At 35.1% G+C, this 21,780-nt stretch overlaps 2 protein-coding genes across 2 annotated transcripts; both read right to left on the minus strand.

Annotated features, from left to right (window-relative positions):
* Positions 1-1,300: 1,300 nt before the first annotated feature.
* On the minus strand, positions 1,301-1,941 carry LOC127136070 (increased DNA methylation 1). The gene has a single exon (XM_051062677.1). The coding sequence runs from the start codon at positions 1,860-1,862 to the stop codon at positions 1,353-1,355; it is 510 nt and encodes a 169-aa protein (XP_050918634.1). The 5' UTR covers positions 1,863-1,941; the 3' UTR covers positions 1,301-1,352.
* A 1,148-nt stretch (positions 1,942-3,089) lies between these two features.
* On the minus strand, positions 3,090-20,893 carry LOC127106385 (centromere/kinetochore protein zw10 homolog). The gene is made up of 3 exons (XM_051043685.1): positions 20,849-20,893; positions 20,584-20,656; positions 3,090-4,715 (listed from the first exon to the last, which is right to left on the minus strand). Exons 1-3 carry the CDS (start codon positions 20,891-20,893, stop codon positions 3,316-3,318), a joined length of 1,518 nt encoding a protein of 505 aa, XP_050899642.1. The 3' UTR covers positions 3,090-3,315.
* Between the last annotated feature and the right edge of the window lie 887 nt (positions 20,894-21,780).

Raw genomic sequence — 21,780 nt, forward strand, 5'->3', positions numbered from 1 at the left:
CACAAACAAACATGGCGACGGTATTGTTAAATCAAACATGGAGGCTTCGATGAAACCGAATCAGAAAACAACCATGGTTTCCTCGGAAGGATGCAAAGCAGAATCGAAACATAGAAATAAAACTCGGAAAGGAAGCTAACCGGTTGCGGCGAGCACGACAGGTGAATGTAGACAAGCGTTGCCTTCAATTATCTCCTTTTCTTTTCTGAATGGTAGCCGCCAATCCTCTACGGTTTTTTGTGAACAATGATCCTCCTTTTATATGCCATTGCTAGGGTTTTGAATTGGCAGCTGAGATCAAAGGGATGTCGGGCTTGGAAGTGCTTTTGGTGCCGCCAGTTTGTCTACCCTGTTTGGTGCTTATTATGAAAAAAGTAACATGTACCTTGTACTTCTTCTGTGAAAATGTTTCATTTTTGTTGCTTGTGAACTTTTACTGCCTTACTGAGTTATTTTGATTTTTTTTTATGCAGCGAAATTTCTCGACACACTTGAAGAAATGGAGTGTGTGTAATATTGATATAAAATGGGCATCCTGTCTACTACTTCAACAAGAAATGGAGCGGGTAGTGCAACACGGACATGTTCAAAACCATTATGAGAAGGCAAATCATTATCCACCACTTGAGAATCCAACACAGGATTTCGGGCAAGCCCCGACAAACCACAATTCATATCGGTAATAGCATGGAGTTTCCCGTTCGAAACAAGTTCAATTTTTATGGTACCTAGGTCAGAACACGCAGTAGCTTGACATAAAGCTGGAAGTTCATGGCAATCTGAGGGATCCAATGGAAGGCCATTTGTAGATTTGCCATTTTGTGAAATGAGTAGACATTTGGGTGACATATTATCGATAGGAGAAGACGTCGATATTTTCTTTTTCTTTTTGAGTACGCCATGACTAGAATTAGAAGGAGAAGCACAGTTTTCTGAAACAGAATCAGATAATCTTTATTCAGAATGAGATTTGGAGCATACAGTCCTGCCAGTCAAACCTTGACTGCTTATATCTTGAGAAGCATCACTGCATTCAGTGTTAATCTTATTGGCAGGATTAGAGCTACCATCCTCACTTTCATGGGGATCTTGCAAAGCCAAAGAATCAATACCTAACCTATTGACCACAGTGGGATTAACAGAAACCACGCCGCCATTCTCGAATTGCTCAGCATCATCAAGTTTTCCTTGCTCCATTAGAAGCTTCTGTAACATATCAATACCAGGGAACACCAACATATTCAATAACCTCATTTCTTGCCTGAGCGATTCCTCGAGATGTGTGAAGCCAAAAGCTGTTGTCCATGTATGAACAAGTTCAAAAATTGCAGGAATGACCAGTTTCTCAACCTTCAAAGAGCAGAGAGCATGTTCAATGGCAGGAAAAAAAGCCGGCGGCACATTCCCTGATGCCTATATATATGGCGAGTTCCAATGAATGGCATTTCTGCTAACTTAGTCCCATGGAACCTAATAGATACTGCAGATATTATTTCATCCCCCGGCTCCAAAATAGCAGTATAAAAGCCAGTGTAATTCAACCGACTGAAATTTGACCCGCTATTGTATAAACTATTATGGATTAAATTGATCCCACTCCTTCTATTAACAACAGGTAAAAAGCATTCGTCCATCACAGTCAGTGTAACAGCCAGCTTGGAGTTGCATTCCACCCACTGGGTAACTCCCCTACTAGCTGCCTCCGAATCATCGTCTGTTCTACGAACAAGACACCATGTAAAGCCTGCATCAAGTTCATGCTTGGTACCAAGGTACTTCTTCAAGTGCTCAAAAAGCTCTTTGCAACTTTTTCCACAAAAGGAATGCCCTGACATATTGGAGTTGGCATGCAGGGCACTCATATCCTTAGTACAACAGTCATGATATTTTTTCTCGCACAAATCACAAGTCTGTAGGGCATATACAGTTGCATCATTATTTTTATCATGACTTGAAGGTTCTAAGTTAGGAATCACCGCATTTGTTTGAACATTTGTCTGGGCTTCAACTCTGGAATTTTTCACATGATTTGCTCCATCATTTTTCAAGGTTTCCCCCATGGTTGGTGTTTCAATTTTTTCAGCATTTTGATTCAAAGAAGCAGCTTCTTATGGTTAACAGATGCATTGGCAGTTATTGGATTGCTTGCTGCAAGTGCAACGACATCATCAGAACTATGACCGTGGGATTCTGGATGTCGATTTTCCATTTGATTTTGCTTAAGCACTTTAGGGGTCTTCAATATATTTGAATGTGTACCATTTGAGGTGACACCATCAATTTCACCAGCAGTCCTTTTCCTGCTACTAAGAGCATGAGCAGATGGGTGAAGAGGGTTTCGTCGTTGACGAGGAACAAGAGAGGGTTATTAACAAACAGGCTTGCCAAGTATGTTCAGGTAAAAAGAGTAAAACTTCAATGAAAAGCTATTAATCATTCTCTGAATAGAAAGAACTTAGTGATGCCACATATTTTAACATGATTTATTATGCAAAAATTTATGAAGGGACCGGTTGATGATGATGGAAGTATTGACCTCGAGTGGCTGAGAGACGCTCCACTACTTGCAGCGTAAAGTTCGCTTTTATGAGTTTGTGAAATTTGAATTCATGCTTCATCATCGATCTCAGGTGGCGTTGTAGCAGAAATACTCCAACATGAATTTCGGGCTGGGGCGGCTGGAAGCATTGCAGAATTGGCATGGCTTTGAGATGGAGAGAATGCTATGGATTATGCTCATGGAGGATTGCAATTGCTGCAATGTGTTTTGCTCTTCATAACCAAAGATTATTTTTGAAGTATACATCAAAATGCATTCGACATATAGCGTCTTCATTGAACCATCTATTTCAAAAGTTTTAAGAATGCGACGAGCCACCAAGAGACCGGTGCAATAGGCTGCAACATAATTGGTAAGACCTACTTCAGACCATAGTGAGGAAGTTCTTGCGCATAAGCCTCTCTTCTCTGAAACTTGACTTGAAAACTCTTGAAATAAGCCTTGCTTGAATATTTATTTTGACATTTCGCTTCTTTGATCGATTTGGCAGGTTGGTGGCTCGAGTTGTAAAACATGGACATGGCGGAGAGCGTATTCAAATCTGAAGCAAACTCTTATCTTGAAGTAAAGAGCTCGATTTAGAACACTACATGTAGCTGACTAGGTGGACCGTAATCATTCAAAACCCGCTGAATCGTATTAATGTTGTAGGTCTCCGCATTTTCTGCAGTAGCATCAAGTTCATTTGTTCCGCGAAAAGATGGCCATCCAGAGTGTTTTAAGCTTTACGTATCATGTATTAAGTTAGGTTTATCCTAAAAGCTTGTATTTTGTATCTTCCGCAAACAGTCTTTTCTTAAAGGTGAGTCTGCAAATATAGCTTTTATGAAATCTTCCACCTCCGTTATAGAAAAGCCACAACTGAGCAATTCTTTATTCTCCCAAGACGGCAAATTCGGATCACCCGTGGCCAAGGACTCAAATAACGATGATAGGCTTTCCAACATTAAATGGATTAGTCTTTGTAACTGTAAAGTCTCATCTGCAGCTATGTCATCTAGCAGAAGTATATCTCTTGAAATTCTAGAGAAAACTGATTCTAATACTGCACACATGCCTTTCCTGTAAGTTGAAGGAAGCAAAAATGGTTCCCATATGATATGAACTTTTTCCAGAATGAAAATAACCTGATCAATGCTGAATTTAGCAAACTCAAATTGTTGCATTTGATGAGTATTCTGAAATCCATTAGCATTATCTATAGCCTCCTTCAAGTCATAAATAACCAAGTGGACTTGCCTCTGCAATATTTCTTCTGCCAAAAGCTGAAATCTTGGGGCCAATTCAGCAAACACGGCATGCTCCTTCATCGAACTAGGAAAATCTGCCCGATACTCAAATGCAAATCCAAGTGTCTCCTGGGAAAGATAAAGGCAGTCATTATGCATCAGAACAACAACTTGATTGAAGCTACCAAGCTGCCTCTCTAGCTTGACAGGTACTACCACTTCATAAAGAAGTATAGCATCTCTAGCATCATTACAAAATTCCAAAGCAACTCTTGTAGATGACAGGCAGACATCCTGCAGTGTCTGATGAATTAGTTCCATCAATTGTTTGGCTGCTTTGGATACCAAACATTTCTCTAATGAGAAAAGCAAATCAACCACATGGCTGGATGAAAGATCAGAAGTTTCATCATTCTTCCAAATAGAACCGTCCCTTGTATACTCTTGAGGAATGGAAAAGTCACATTCAATGAGAAGATTTCTAGCTTTTGCCAAGGTTTCTGTCTTTTTCTTAAAGGCAAAGTGAACTTCAACATTTTCAGTAAAATTGCTTAGCCTATTATCCTTGTCATCTGATGAAATGAACATGAGCTCCTTTAAAGCTGTTTCAAAGTCAGATGTACATTTGATAATCTTCTGAAAGTCAGGTAGTTTTGAAGCACCGGTTGGAACAACCTTTAAAAGAAAGCTTGATATTATTAGCTCTGATATCCTAGGCCATGTCAAACGCCCAAAACATCGGATCCAAGAACTGTTCTGGAAGCAAATACTTCTATAAATAAACTTAATAAAAAGCACAATCCCTGAATAGAGAAGCTCCCCATCCAAATACTCGAGCTTACAATCTGGTCTTGGAACTATCTTCAGTACGGCTGAATCTTGATTTGACTCTTCTATGAATGAAAGAGGTTTCAAATCTTGTATGGCTAAGGAGATTAATCACCTTATACCGAATAAAGTAACAAAAACCCAAAAGACCAACACGGACTGGTCGTGGTAGTGAGTCCAACAACAAACGTTTTTTTTGGGTAGTATCATGACCAGATGGAATGGTCATGAAGAAAGAACGCAAACGAATGATTGATGGGGAAAAATTTTCAGGGCCAAAATTGGGGTATGACAGTTATAAAAAGCTGAATTACAAAGTATCTATTTACATACAAATAAGTGACTTGTCTACTAAGTAACAATCCCTAACCCTAACTAACTTGGGCTTGGACTACAACTTGGATTATATCATAAAAAATGCACAAAGGAAATTGAATAGCAAAATCTTTGGTACAAAAAAATAGATACCATTACGGGTGACCTACAGTGCCTGCTGCGGGACTGTAGTGGCACTGTCCATTACCCTATACAAAATGTAGAAGCTGTTGTTAGATGCCCAAAAGTGCTTATTTGAGCTATCATATGTGGGCATCTTTCACTCCATTTCCTTGCTAAAATGTCGAAACCACCTTTGTTTCAGATGAAATGCAATACAATGATAATCTATCTTGGTACCTTTGATTTGTGTGTTATTATGCAGGAAGTAGGCATGAAATAATAGAAAATGAAGACACAAGAAATGTGGCAAAGGAATCAAATAAAACAAGCATTCATCAGCTTCCTCGCTAGGCGAGGGCTGTGGCGAAGGACTCGCTAGGCGAGCGTCCAGCGAGCGTCCAACGAAAAGCTCTAGTATTCAACAGAGGCAAACATCACCACACTCGCTAGGCGAGCTTCCAGCGAGGAATGTGGCGAACACGTCCAGACTTGGTGAAAAGCACAGCCAGCACTCACTCGCTAGGCGAGCCATTAGCGAGCTCCCAGCGAGCATTCCAGTAGCAAAACCTCTCAAGCTCGCTGGAGCGAAGGTTGAAGCGTGTCCTTCGCTAGGCGAAGGTTTTGTTCGCTAAGCGAACATGACAGTCTGAGAAAGGCTGTTTCTCTGGGCGCAGGTGCCTCCTGTGCCTCATTTAGGGGCTCGCTAGGCGAGCCATTCTGCTCACCTAGCGAGCATGACAGCCCAGTAACAGCTCTATAAGTAGCAAGTGCCACTTTTTGGAGCCATACCTTATTTTTCCATACTTTTGTACTTTTTCTAGATATTTTACAGCATTGTTCCAAGGATCTTTTGTGACCTAAAAACCATTTCTCTTCATCTCTTAACCATCTTTCACAAAAAGAAGGTGGATTCCCATCAAATCTCGATTATTCGACCCGGATGTTGATCAACCTTCTTCCGAAACTTGTTGACCAAGCTACCATGAAAATGAGTAGCTAAGTCCTTCATTTTGTCAAGGTTAGATGTAGATGATCATTAGCTTTGTGTGTAAATGTAAGGATCTTCATTTGTAAACTCTTTAATGGTGAATATATGGTGAAAACTTTGTTCTTATTGAAAACTCTTTGGGTTGGTTTATGATCGAGAGATGTTTACCAACTCTTAACCTAGGTTTTCATCCAATCTTGTTTGTTAGCTAGAGATAGTAATGAATGATTTTGTTCACCATAAGGTTGAACCAAAAAGTTGTCATTTTGATAGATTGTGTTAGAGATAAACAATGGATCAAAATGGGAAAACACACAATGTGTGTTAGAGATAAACACATTGGGAGGACTTTGTGAAATAATTTATCATCTAAAGGAGTTTATAAGTTTTGTTGATCTAACATATACATGCAAAGTGATCGTCGAACCCTAACTTTGGCAATATTTCTCAAATATTCAAACCAAAACTTTTACCGCTTTTTATTACATTTTTATGCAAGATACCGTGACAAATACCAAAACCGCATTGTTACCTTAAGCAAAGAATAAAAACAACTGTCGAAAGGCGGTGATATCTCACAATCCCTGTGGATACGATAACAAAAACCCGACACTTAAAATTTCATTTCAACAAAATGGCGCCGTTGCCGGGGATTGTGAATTGATATTGCGAGCATCGCAATAGTTGTTTAAGTTCTAGCTTTCGAATTTTTGACTTGTGCTTGTAAATTGTTTGGTTTAAGTGTGAAACTTACGTTTTATGCGAGGGCAAATCCCTGTGGACGAACTTCTTTTTGATCCTGAGATCGAGAGAACCGCAAGGAGGCTTAATAGCAAAACGAGACGTAGGAGGCAACAGGCTAGACAACTTCAAGAGCAAGGAGAAAGTTCTTCTACCAAAAATCCACCACCATTCATACCTAACATGGAGCCACCACCACCGCCTATTTCTACTCCATGCATAAACAGTCCAAGAAACACTGCTCAGTTTGCCAACCACACGGGAAGGCAAGCTGAGATGAAAACGGGAACTCTCAATTTATTATATGGAAGTCCATTCATCGGAATGGACCATGAAGATCCCTTTGCTTTCCTCACAAAATTTTATGAGATAGCATTGGCGGCCGGAGTGGATCAGGCTCAGGAGCTACCGTTATTCAGAAGACTATTTCCACACGCTTTGCTCGGCAAAGCAAAAGATTGGTACCTAGATCAAACACCAGCCGTCATGACAGACTGGAACGTGTTAGAAGAGAAGTTCATCGAAAGATTCTTCTCCCATAACCGGTTCATGGAATCCAAGACGGCCATCTCTGTGTTTGCACAAGGAATCAATGAATCCTTAAATGAAGCGTGGGAAAGATTCAAATCCATGCTTCGGAAATGTAAAGGGCATGGATTTGATGAGATGACTCAAATCCATATTTTCAAAAATGGACTTCAACCGAATTGCAAGACGTTGTTGGATGCTACCTCGGGTGGCTCTTTATTGTCTAAAAGTGCCGAAGAAGCTACAAATATCATAAATCGAATGGCTCTAAATGATCTTCAGAGTCAAAGTCGAGGCAACTCTTTGAAAAAGCCAGGAGTGCTTGAACTAGGGACGAACGATGCCATCCTTGCCCAAAACAAGCTCATCTCACAACAAGTGGAACTCTTAACGCAACAGATAAAAGAGTTGAGAGAACCTTCTAGATTGGTTGCTCCTCAAAGAAGTATCCAATGAAGGTGCATCCGAGCTTGGATGGCAATGATAAGAATAAACAAGTGAATAAGGCTAAGGTACATGGTTACCTCCGGCTAGAATTTTAGAATGCACTTATAACTTTACTGTTTTTTTGTAATTGAGTATTGTCTTTTTGCAACATAATTGAATGAATGTTTCATCTAGGACTTAAAACCACAAATTGTGAGGAAACCTCCATTGTACACTTAAATGCTGGATTCTAATAAGTTTTGTTGATTCATTTGATTCATGCTTTGTCTTTTATTATTGTGAATATGTGGAAGCAATTAGAAATGATCAAGGCACTTGTTTTCTATCGAGCACAACCAGTTCCAAATACAACTTACCTGTGAGCAGAGAGAGTATTCATTAACCCCTTTGAGCTTAAACAGTTGAATCTCAGCTTGAAATAAAGCGAGATTTCAAAAATCTTTTTTTTACAACCCGGAAAATCTTGATTATTGTTCTTTTGCCGTAAAAAGTTAAGAGCATTCACTTAGGGTGAGTAAGAAATCAGTTGGGGAGAACGAAAATGAGAATTGGTAAGTACCACAACTCTTGAAAAACCGAGCAAGCATAAAAAAAATATATATATATATATATATATAGAAAATATAGAAAAGAAACATCTGTTTTGTAAATATGATGTGAAAGAAAAGAACAAAAATAGAAAGAATGAAAATTAATGCTTGCTTGGAAGAAAAATAGTGAAAAACAAAAATTGAGTTGTGAAATAAGAGTTGTGAAGGTTTCAAATGAGAAATAAATGGAACGAAGTTGAGATGTGTAAATAATGTACAGTGCATGTCTCTTTTGCATCGGCAATCTCGTTTTCAATGGCCTAAGAAATGACCCTTGTTTGTTAACCTAACCAAGCTTCAACCGAAAAGCCCTTAGTGATCTTCGTGCTTCCACATTACCATTTATAATTGTTAGACATTGTATGAATCGAATTGATTTCTTCATTATTTGTTAGAGAGTGAGATTATTCCCGCGGTTGCAAACGCGTAAATTCTTCAATCCTTATTCGAAGAGGAGAGATAGGGTGATTCATTCAAAATAATATTGTTGTAGATAGATACATATTTCGCATTACTATTAAGTTTTAGTTCTTGTGTATTATTTTATTCGAACCGTTGGAAATTTGTACCTGCTGATTCGCTTGTGTTTGAGCCGTTTTATCCGACTTCGGAGAAACCTTTTTCTTAAAGCAAATCCTCTTGTCCTTCAAGGGGCATACTTTGCTTGAGGACAAGCAAGAATCTAGTTGGGGAGAGTTGTTAGATGCCCAAAAGTGCTTATTTGAGCTATCATATGTGGGCATCTTTCACTCCATTTCCTTGCTAAAATGTCGAAACCACCTTTGTTTTAGATGAAATGCAATACAATGATAATCTATCTTGGTACCTTTGATTTGTGTGTTATTATGCAGGAAGTAGGCATGAAATAATAGAAAATGAAGACACAAGAAATGTGGCAAAGGAATCAAATAAAATAAGCATTCATCAGCTTCCTCGCTAGGCGAGGGCTGTGGTGAAGGACTCGCTAGGCGAGCGTCCAACGAGCGTCCAGCGAAAAGCTCCAGTATTCAACAGAGGCAAACATCACCACACTCGCTAGGCGAGCTTCCAGCGAGGAGTGTGGCGAACACGTCCAGACTTGGTGAAAAGCGCAACCAGCACTCACTCGCTAGGCGAGCCATTAGTGAGCTCCCAGCGAGCATTCCAGTAGCAAAACCTCTCAACCTCGCTGGAGCGAAGGTTGAAGCGTGTCCTTCACTAGGCGAAGGTTTTGTTCGCTAAGCGAACATGACAGTCTGGGAAAGGCTGTTTCTCTGGGCGCAGGTGCCTCATTTAGGGGCTCGCTAGGCGAGCCATTCTGCTCGCCTAGCGAGCATGACAACCCAGTAACAGCTCTATAAGTAGCAAGTGCCACTTTTTGGAGCCATACCTTATTTTTCCATACTTTTGTACTTTTTCTAGATATTTTACAGCATTGTTCCAAGGATCTTTTGTGACCTAAAAAAACCATTTCTCTTCATCTCTTAACCATCTTTCACAAAAAGAAGGTGGATTCCCATCCAATCTCGATTATTCGACCCAGATGTTGATCAACCTTCTTTCGAAACTTGTTGACCAAGCTACCATGAAAATGAGTAGCTAAGTCCTTCATTTTGTCAAGGTTAGATGTAGATGATCATTAGCTTTGTGTGTAAATGTAAGGATCTTCATTTGTAAACTCTTTAATGGTGAATATATGGTGAAAACTTTGTTCTTATTGAAAACTCTTTGTGTTGGTTTATGATCGAGAGATGTTTACCAACTCTTAACCTAGGTTTTCATCCAATCTTGTTTGTTAGCTAGAGATAGTAATGAATGATTTTGTTCACCATAAGGTTGAACCAAAAAGTTGTCATTTTGATAGATTGTGTTAGAGATAAACAATGGATCAAAATGTGAAAACTCACAATGTGTGTTAGAGATAAACACATTGGGAGGACTTTGTGAAATAATTTATCATCTAAAGGAGTTTATAAGTTTTGCTGATCTAACATATACATGCAAAGTGATCGTCGAACCCTAACTTTGGCAATATTTCTCAAATATTCAAACCAAAACTTTTACCGCTTTTTATTACATTTTTATGCAAGATACCGTGACAAATACCAAAACCCCATTGTTACCTTAAGCAAAGAATTAAAACAACTGTCGAAAGGCGGTGATATCTCACAATCCCTGTGGATACGATAACAAAAACCCGACACTTAAAATTACATTTCAAGAGCTGTCATGGGTGATATGCATCCCCTACTACAGGTCGTAGCAGCCCCGATGCGAGCTTCATATTCTTTTTCTTTGAACCATATTTCTTATGCCTTTTCCTATTCCAACAATTATTATGATTGTAAAATGCTCTATGAAAGCCAATAATGAGAAACGAGTGTCATAAGCATGTTTTAGTACCTATAAATGGCTAGGATTTGGAGATAAAAAAGCCACACTTTCTATAATTCAGTCTTTACATTGTTTAATTTCTCTTCATTTTACATTCCCTCATTTTTTTCTTTCTTGTTTCTCTTTGTAAAAGTATCAATGGAGCAATATGTTGTAAGTACGAGACGCAACCTAATAAGGGGTGAATTAAGGTTGCTTGAATTTTTTCGAATTTGCGCTTATGTTCTTAATTTTCTTTTATCATGAAAATGATAAGTTTTTATCATGATAAAGTGAAGAAAATTAAAAAAAAATGAACACAGGGAAGTATCCTAGTTTCCTTTATCAACCAAGAGTACATCTAATCCCGTCATACCTTGAAATATTTTGCATTATGTAGATCTTTGTATCAATCTCACACCAAGACCTCTCTTACAATCTTATAACATAAACACCAAACACTTTAGTGGATATAGAATATCCCCGAATCAAAAAATCTTTTACAACAATCACCAAACACTATAGTATACTTTGAATTACACCAATTTAAAGAACCTTTTACAACATACAACTTATCACCACAAATTTGATGATTAAGTCATAACACACACTTCGAATAATATTGAATAATTTTTATCTTGGCTTGATTACAAGTATAACAATTTTCTCTTCTCTTTATCAATATTAAAATTCAAAATAATATATTTTAAATGCTCATAAATATTTAATGGAACTTTTATAAAATATATGAAAGTTATGTACAAGTTACCAAACTCAGCAGTTTGAACACTTTGAAAAATATGTTTGAATTGAATAAAAAATGATATGTAAAAGAGTAAATTGATTTTATGATGTATAGACCTTTATATACATCATTATGAATCTCTATGAATGTATGCACAAGATTGAGACATTTCAATGAAGTCTTGCAATGGTTTAGAATGACAATGGATCACGAAAAGATATAATTCAGCATTCTGTACGAGGTTTTATAAATCAGGTAAACGGTTACTAGATAAAAAAAGTGTTGAATAATTTTCAAATGTCAAACAACAACGGTTATGTAACTGGTTTCTTAAATTAGTTAACTGATTACCTAATTTAAAAAGTGCAGAAATCAACAACATCGTGTAACCAGTTACTTAAATAAGCTAACCGATTACCTAATTTAAGTGCAAAAATCAACTTTTGATGACTTATCTTCAAAGGTTTTCATGAATGATGTTCATGGCTTTTATAGATAAAGATTGATATTATTTTTTTGAGCATATTAAGAGATATATTATGAATTGTAATGCATAATTTAATCAAGATCAATTATCTCAACTCTTTCCTTTGATTTTCAAAGCTTACGATCACTTAAATTTTGACTTCAAACTTTTTCTTCTTTGATAAGCTTTTGTCTTCATAAAAACTAAACTAAGATAGATAATGAATATCTTCTTCACAATTGTAACATTGAGAACCATTGCAATGCATATCTTGTTTTCTTTATTGTTTATCATATTATGTTTGTGTCTTTACTTATTTCGATGCTTGTTTTATATTTAATAATGTTAAAGTAGGTTAGTAGGGACTAAAGGTCATGAGGATTGTCTTGTCACACACCACGTGTAAACTCTCTGTTATTCCATTACGAGAAAAATGTATAATTTGTTCTAGATTTTTGGTTTTTCACTTAGATGTCTTTATGAAAGTAATACATTTAGATATCATCCATTTTCCGAAAGGGTGTAGTTTGATATTTGATTGCAAAATCCCAGACAAGTGAGTTGAGGCGACTAAAGTATCTTGAACTCAAACGAGAATCTCATTTTAATAGTTTCTCTAAAATTCTTCTTAACCAAATAAACTACACTAACGAAAGTGGGTAGATTATTTATTTATGACAGGACAACACGCTGACGAAAGTAGGTATTGTCCAACTTTTCTAATTTTCGAGAACCTGATCATTTTCGTATTGAATTCAAATGTTTGCGCGATTCTATCAGAGATAAAAATCATGTACCTCAGGCTCTGTTTTAAGCATTTTATTCACTCAAACAAGAACATTAGTCTGGAGCATGGTTGCAATCTCTGCCAATAAACACCGTTACGATATGCGTTATTCCCACCGATTAAAATGACACAAATAAGAATCCAAATTTCTAATTTTAGGCAAGAAAAAGATGAGTCTCTTTTTTAGGCTTGGGAGAGATTCAAAGACTTGTTGAGGATATCCCTATTTCATGGGATTTAAAAATGGTTTGTTGTCCACACCTATTACAATGGTCCGCTTTATTCTACAAATATGACCCTTGATGCAACGGTAGGAGAAACCCTTATGGATTGTTCTAAGGATGTAGCTTATGCCCTTATTGAGGACACGACGAAGAACCACCACTATTGGGGAAGAGATTATGCTCTCACTACAAAGTCCCCTCAAAATGGAGGACTTTACAAAGTCATTGCCTTTGGCCATATGAATGCTAAGGAAGATGCCATATACAAAAAGGTTGAAAACGTAATCATCACCCCCTACATAATTTGTTGTGGATCTATGTGCTTACATGTATAAATTTTATAATCTCATAAAAGATCGTCTTTGAAGTTTTGATGAAGACAAACAATTATTTATGTTGAAGTCGGTAGAAAAAGCTTTCAACTCTCTGATGATGGTGACCAAACTCGAAATCATCTCAAGCATTATAAAGAAAAGAGAACCAAGATTGAAGTGCGTATACGATTGATTTATTTGGAAAATAATCTTGAAGTCTCAGAGTAATGAAAGAGAGGAAGTCTGAAAGCCCTCCAGGTTATGTTTGTCTATGTCCATTTGAGTGACTAGAGTTCAGTAAAAGTAAGGAAGTAACTTTTAAGTTTTAGGGAAACTATCTCATAATCCCCCCCCACCCCCACCCCAAACAGACTTAAAAGTCTTTTTCTAACCTTTTTATATCATAAAAATGTTTTCAAGAACTAACCAAGTGATTAAGAAATTGTCCATTATCTTTTTAAAGGTTTTTTATACTACCCAATCGATTAGGGGTTTTTCTAATCGATTAGAAAAACTTTTAACTAGCCAATCGATTGGACCATTAAGCCAATCAGTTGGAGAAGACTTAAACGATTAAGACATCATCTTAATGACTTATAATGTCTTTATATCCTTTCTCTCTTTTTAAACTTTGGCAACCAATTATTTTGAAGGCTTCCAATAGATTGTAGCAAGATATTAATCAATTGGCAATTCAATTCCACCCAGGTTTTTTTTTTTCCTTTTTTGTATTTTCCTTTTCATATATAAAGGTGGTTCGCCTCCTCTTCATTACACACCAAATTCCGAAGCTTTTCACTTTCTTTGGAATTTATCTCTCTAATTTCTCTCTATATAAATATTTTTTCTTTCACGTAAGTTGCCTTGGTGTTTTTGAGCAAAATAGTACTTGTGAGGAAGAATTTGTAAGTGGCTGTGTTATTGTTTTAATTCTTGAGATCACGATACTCTTATAAAATTGAGTTTGGTTTGTGAGATAAACCAGACATAAAATCTCTGTTTTGGTTTTTTGAACTTTACCGGAGAAAAGTTATGTTTTAGTTATTGAGATAAGTCTATATATCTCTAAAACAGTTTGTTCACTTAGCCTGTGGTAAAAGCTATCTTTGGTTAAGGATACGCCTGTGAAAATCTCAAGATGAGATTATATTAAGGTTTGTGGGAATAAGTTGTAAAATCTCAAAGTTATAGTAAAAATCTCAAGAAGATCTCTTGGGGACAAGACCAAGTCAATGTTCAGTTATTCCTAGATAAATATCTGATGCAATCTCTCTAATCATTATCCTCTTTAACTTATGCTATTTACCTTTACTATTTTTATTTTCTCAACTATTTACTCCACTCAAAATAAATTTCTGACATGATTTCCAGTAAAACTAAAAATATCACTAAAGTAATAGCGAATTTTAAATACCAAAATTCACCCCCTTGTGCTTGAAGTGTCTTGTCCAACACCTTATTCTCCCGTAGTCTTTACCTGTGAGACTTACAAAGTTAATCAACACTCCGCTATTGATTTCTAGATGGTCCTCACCAGAGAAACTGGCCAAGATATTGTTAATTATGTGAACAATAGTCAGCTCAACAATCCATACTCTAATACCTACAATCTTGGACGGAGAGATCATCCCATTGTTTCTTATAAAAATAATTCTCCCCAGTTTGTAGAAAATTGTAGTCCTCATGTTTCCCAAGGACATATGGGTGGAAACACCCCTATAAAGTCCAATCTAAAAGTAATTATAGAAATTTTCATCATATGTTAGACACAACAGAATAATGAATTCAAAAATAAAAATTTGCATATGAGTGAAGATCCGAATAAGCTAGCATCCATAGTAGACTCCATAGCTAACCACAACATGATGCTAAAAACACAGATCTTCCAAGTAGCATAGTAATAAGCATAACCGTTTGTCTCTCCCAGATTGTTTTTTGAATAACTTGAACCCAATCCCAAGGGACACTTGAATGTTGTTACACTTGGAAGTGGTAAGCAACTAGAGGATAATAGTAAGAGGGATGAAATGAAGGAAAATGAGTCAACATTGATAACACATAATTTTCATAGTTTATTTAGCTTGATTTAAACATTTTTTAACGTCATTTGTGTCTCATTTGTTGTGTTATACTGGTCTTGTGCCCTATATTTTAGGTATTATTCACTCAGTAACGTTTGCAAGAAAAAATAGAGGAAAATGAAGAAAAAAAAAGGAAAACAAATGCTAAGTTCAGACTGCCATGATGGGTACAACCAGGCCATGAGGACCGTCATGGCTCTACCAAGGCCACCTGTTAGTCTTTAAAGGAACAAAATAAAAGTGTGCATGTTCAGCCACAATGACAAGCATGACATCATCCCTAGTGACGCCCATCATGGACCCACGTTTAGTGACCTATTCAAAGAGTCATGTCGGACAGACGGTTTGACACCCATATAACGTTCAGGCTTAAATAAATAAAAATAAAATAAAATAAATAATATATATATATATATATATATATATATATATATATATATATATATATATATATATATATATATATATATATATATATATATATATATATATATATATATATATATATATATGGAAAAAAAGTTAATTTATTTGAATAAAACAAAAGGCTAGTGCTATATTTTTGTTTTGAGTCAAGTCAATTTTAATCCTTTTATTTATTAGAAGTCAGTCAATTTTAATTCTTTTATTTATTAGAAGTCAATATTAAAATTAGAAAGACCAAAAATTAATAAGAAGAATGGACTAGATACATATGGCCGGTAAAACTAAATTTAAAGGCATGTTTGTTTCAATACTACAAACATTTATGAGAAAGTAAAGTTAACATTTATGAGAAAGTAAAGTTAACATTTATGAAATTTATAAATATTATTTTTTAGGTATTATTCATTCATAAATATAATTAATAGACAATTTTCAGGTTTAATTCTCATATTAAACCGTGAGATTTTTTTATTTTCAAGAATAAAATATAATTATCAATAAGACGAGACTTTAAGTTGAATCTCTCATATAAGACTTTAAGTTGAGTCCCTTAAACGAGAGTTTTAAATTGAGTCTCTTAGGTGAGACTTTAACTTAAGTCTATTAGGCGAGATTTTAAGTTGAATCCCTTAGACGATATTTTTAGTTGAGTCTCTCAAGCTAGGCTTTATATTCAGTAGTTGTTTCATGCTTCACGGAAATCTTTCTATGGAAGTTCAATATTTATTTTTCTCATAAGGGCAGCAAGGATCTTCCAACGGAAGTCCAACATTTATATTGTCCTTGGTAGGCGATAAGGATCTTCTAATGGAAGTCCAACATTTAGATTTCCTCTTTAAGGGCGACATTGGTCTTCCAATTGAAGTTCAACATTTAGATTACCTTTTGGAGGAAACAAGGATATTCCAATGAAATTCCAACATTTATATTGACTAAGGAATGAAATAATATTTATTAATAAAGACTCGTAAATTGGCTGGCCAATCGCCTTTCTCCTTAAAACAAATAATACAAAAATAGCTAACTGTAATAATATCTCAAGTTAACAGTGTTCCATGTTTTAGGGATGAGTCATCCGCTCAGCTCTTCGAGCTTGTAGGCTCCATGATGTAGTTTCTGACATATGCAGTATGACCCCTCCCAGTTAGGCTATAGCTTCCCATACAGGGAGGGCACGATAACCTGCCTAAGTATGAGGTCACCTTTTTGCATTTCTCCCATGACCACCTTTGAGTTGTACCTTTTGGTCGCCCTTTGCATAGTGAACTCCCTCATACAGGGGAAGTCTCGCGTCTTATCCCTTCCTCGTCTCTTCTCCATTTAATTGAAAATGCCGCCAAGTAGGCATGTGTATTTCAACAGGCAGCGTGGCGTCAGCGTTGTACACCTTCATGAATGAAGTATCTTTGGTGGTTAAATACGGGGATTGGGGGTATGATATGACCATAATACCTTGTGAAGTTGCTCCGCCCAGATTCTTTTGACTTCATCTAACTTTTTCTTTATTCTCTATAATATTACTTTTTTTGCAGACTCGTCATGTTTGTTTGCTTGTGTATGGACAACGAAGATAAACTCTATTTGTAATTCAAGTTCGCTGCAGAAATCAACCACAATAGAGTTGGAAAATTGAGTTTCATTGTCTGAAATGATAAACCCTGGTAAGTCGGACCTTCACATGAGTCGATGCCAGTAGAAATTGCTGACTTTTTTTTGTTGTGATCTTGGAGACGACTTCAGCCTCCACCCACTTTATAAAGTAGTGTATTTTGACGACAAAAAACTTTAGATGGACACACGTTAGTGGGAAAGGACACAAAGTGTTTATCCCTCATTGGTAGAATGACCAAGGAGACATGACAAAATGGAGGATTTAAGTTGGTGCATGATGCATATTGGCGTGTTTTTGGCATTTGTTGCATTTCCTGACGAATATTGCACTATCCTTCATGAGGGTGGGAAATTAATAGCGCTCACCAACATGGTTGCCACAAGCTCCCTAGTGTACTTATTTGAGGACCAGGGAGATTTCATGTTCTCCTAGACACCTCAACTTTAAAAAATATTTGACAAGTTGAGGTTCCTTCACCTGATACTTTCCAACAAATTAATTTTCGAAATATTTGATAATTTTGTGTGAAGACGATAGGCATTTTTTGTTAGGTTTTGTGAATTCGAAATGAAGTATTTATAGGTCATATGGACATAGTTTCAGAAGGTTGCGACCCTTGGTGAAACACTTCCTTTTACCAAGAGTTACAAACTTTTACAAAAAACTTGTGTATTTTTTTACCAAAAGTTACATTGTTTCGTCCAAAACAATATTCTTCAAGAGTTGCATACTTTCATTCTGTAACACTTCACGAAGTGTTTCCTATTTTAGAATTCAAATCTACTATAACACTTCACAATTGTTACCTATTTCTGAATTCAAACTTATTGCAACACTTCACAAGTGTTGCCTATTTCTGAATTAAAAAATTAATCTTCACTTGAATATTTTCTTGTCATTTTGGAACACACTCAAGATTATTAATTGTTAATAGTATACAACAATCCCCCACTTGTTCTAATAATTACAAGACCAATTCCAAAAAAGGAGAAACAAGGAATGTTAATACAGTTAGATATCTTTCTATTTAAACTTAACCTTAGTAAGGATAATGCAAAGTCTAATCGGAATGTTAGGTAGCAATACTTTGAACCATTATCCCTTGTGATTATATCGATGTTACCTTACACACACTCTTTAATTGTTCTTCACCTACATATCTCTCATAGAACTATTTATGCCCACGTGACTTTCCTGTTTTTATGAATTTTTCATGAGAGAAACTTCAACTCTCACTTTGAGACAACACCATCTCAAAATTCATATAGGTAAAGTTCATTTTGTATCTATTTCTTGAGATATATTTTCTCAATATGTAATAGTTAACATTATCATAAAATGTTGCACAAACATCCAAATCAATGACTTATTATTACCCATTGAATCTTAGGTTAGTGTTTGTTAACTTCAGATTGGGTTGCTACCTTTGTCGGAATCCTTATTCAAGGAGTTTCAATCCTATACCTCCTGAGGTAGTCTTTACTAAATCTCTAACTAGTGGTTTAGTAAATGGATCAAGCAAATTATAGCTCGATTGTATATGAACGAAATGATTACATTCTTAATCAATTTTCTCACGAAAGAATGTCTAAGTTCTACTTGCCTAGACTTTCTGTTCTACAATATTTGTATGCTCTATGTAAAGTGGCTTGACTACCGCAATGTATCAACACCTCTGAAACACATTTCTTTAGTCAATGGAACTTCCAACATAAGGTCCCTTAACCCTTTAACTTCTTCACCAGCGGAAGAAAAAGCCTCGAACTCTGATTATATGGTTAAGATAATGATTCACATTTGTTTCTTGCTCTTTCAAGAATTTGCACCCCCGACTATTGTAGATATCTACCCAAATGCAGATTTATGATATTCAACACTCGATATCCAACTCAAATCAGTATATCCATCTAATATAGATAGAAATATACCATAATGGAGACCAATATTTTTGGTTTTCATAAGATATCCAAAAATCCTAATGATAGACTTCCAATTCTCACCATTTAAATTGTTAGTAAATTCTACTGTTTTTATGAATTGCAAATGCTATGTCGGGTCTAGTACATTGCATGCACTTGCATATTTTAATTCAGAGCTCTTCCATCATTCTTTTGAAGTTTGACACTAGGATCAAATGTCACTTTCTTGAAATGTAAGTGTTTGCACTTATCAAGTACTTTCTCAACATAATGTGTTTGACTAAGTTCATATCCTCACTATTTTGCTTTAATTTGACACCAAAATTGTGTCAACTAGTATAAGATCTTTCATCTTGATATTTGGAAGTTAGAAACCTCTTTGTTTCTAAAATTTTATTCATCTCGTTACTAATGATCAATCATATAATAAATATAGAGACAAATGAATATCACAATATTCTCACACAACTTTGTGTACAAACACTTGTAACAAGAATTAGATGAAGAATATTTTTAGATAACCATGCATGATGATGCAATAAGGTTTTTAAATGAAGTGATAGATGCAATTATGAGAAATTTATAAGAATTTATATGTTAAACCTTATTGATCAACTTCATCATTGATGTGCATGGATCTTTTGAACCATTTCTTCTTTGAAAATCTATGCCTTTATCAAAACTGAACTAGATATAAGACGTATTCCTCATAATCTCCCATTTTTTATGATGACAAACTCTTTGAATTCGTATTTTGATAGTGATTGAACGGTCTCCATTAAGTTGTGTGTATCCTCTTAATTGGTGAATCTTACAAAGACAGAGTCAAAATGTTGATGTCATTCTTTTGGTGCTTGTTTTAATCCATACAAGGATTTTTTGTCAAACTTGCACACCTTTTATTCATTTCCACATAATCTTCTAGCTGCTCCATGTAAATCTTCTAATTGAGATCTCTATTTAGGAATGCTATTTTGACATCCAGTTTAGGAACTATAAGGTTATGCAAACGATGTTCTAATTTTCATTGTACTTGATACTAATGCATATTTGTCAAATGATAAACACATGCTTTTTATTTAAAACATCCTTGTTCATTAATCTTGACTTGTAGGTTTTTAGTGTATCATCACACTATGATACTTCGTTCTAAACAAGAAGAGCCCCTTGAAGTTATTGCTTCCTTATAAGTCTTAGGATCATCTTCCAAGATCGGGTTGTTTTTCAACAATCCATGAAGAATCTTCCTCACGAGATTCTTCATTAGTGACAAACTTTTGGTTTATGTTTCAACAATCCGTGGAGAACCTTCCTCATGAGGTTCTTCATTTGTGGGAATCTCGAATTCCTTATCCTCCATAAGGTTATCAAAACTCCACATCTAGGATTCAATAATTACATTAGACTCCAAATTCAAAAGTCTACGTGCTTTAATGTTAGGTGTATCGCCTACAAAAAGACATTTGATCCCACGATGATCCAACTTGTTCCTTTTAGGGTCTATGTTCTTATAATAAGCTACACACACTCACACTCTAAAATAATTGATATTTTGCACTCTGCCTTTTCATACCTTATATGGAGAAATAACATTTTTCTTTAAAAGAATTTTATTCATTATAGGATATAAGGACTTTGTGACACAACAAATTTTATGTCATTCTTCCATTGTCAATAAAATATTTAATAATAATCATTTTACTTTGAAGTTACACTGCTACTTGAATACATCTAAAGTATATTCAATGGATTAAATATTTATAACAATCGACAACCATGATCATAACTTTTACCTTATAAAGAGGTTTAAAACATAAAAGTCATATACACCATACTAACTAACACCTATTTATTTATATTCTCTTAAAAATAAATATTTTAATACATAACTAACATATGCATAATAAATTAGATTGCTTAACTTCATTTTTAACAATGTTCAATGTTATATCCATTTAAGAATCACATTAGAAAATAAATAATGAAACAAAATGATTAATATTTTCTATAACTTTTTTGATTAACATTTGTCAACTTTCAATAATAAAGAAAATGTACAAATTACTTTTAATATCAAGATCATCAAAAAATAACTTTTTCATATTAACATGCACATATAGAAATAAGTAATTTTAAATTTACACAAACAACAATACAATTGAAACATGTCCTTCAAATAATAATAATAATAATAATAATAATAATAATAATAATAATAATAATAATAATAATAATAATAATTATTATTATTATTATTATTATTATTATTATTATTAGTATTATTATTATTATAATTATTTATACCATTTTATATTTCCAATACATGAAGCATAATCTCACATTCGTAATTTGTTTATCAACAAATAAATGCATTATTTATCTTATGCCATTTTAAATATTAATTATAAGTTAATATAATTTTCTTATAGAAGAAGACACAAACAAATGTCAAAATAAGAATTAAAGTTAAATGATTAATTTATTTTTATGATACATACAGTATTT

The sequence above is a fragment of the Lathyrus oleraceus genome, chromosome 1 (genome assembly GCF_024323335.1).
Source record: "Lathyrus oleraceus cultivar Zhongwan6 chromosome 1, CAAS_Psat_ZW6_1.0, whole genome shotgun sequence".
In the NCBI taxonomy this organism is placed as follows: Eukaryota; Viridiplantae; Streptophyta; class Magnoliopsida; order Fabales; family Fabaceae; genus Lathyrus; species Lathyrus oleraceus.

Bases quoted from the DNA above. Each gene is read 5' to 3' on its own strand.
- LOC127136070 (XM_051062677.1), bottom strand. From the start codon at position 1,862: ATGAGTGCCCTGCATGCCAACTCCAATATGTCAGGGCATTCCTTTTGT.
- LOC127106385 (XM_051043685.1), bottom strand. From the start codon at position 20,893: ATGAATAAAATTCTTTTAAAGAAAAATGTTATTTCTCCATATAAG. The intron at 20,657-20,848 runs GTATGAAAAGGC...ATTGAATCCTAG, and splicing joins ATGTTATTTCTCCATATAAG to ATGTGGAGTTTTGATAACCT. The intron at 4,716-20,583 runs GTTCTCCACGGA...TAATCTCCTTAG, and splicing joins TGAAGAACCTCATGAGGAAG to CCATACAAGATTTGAAACCT.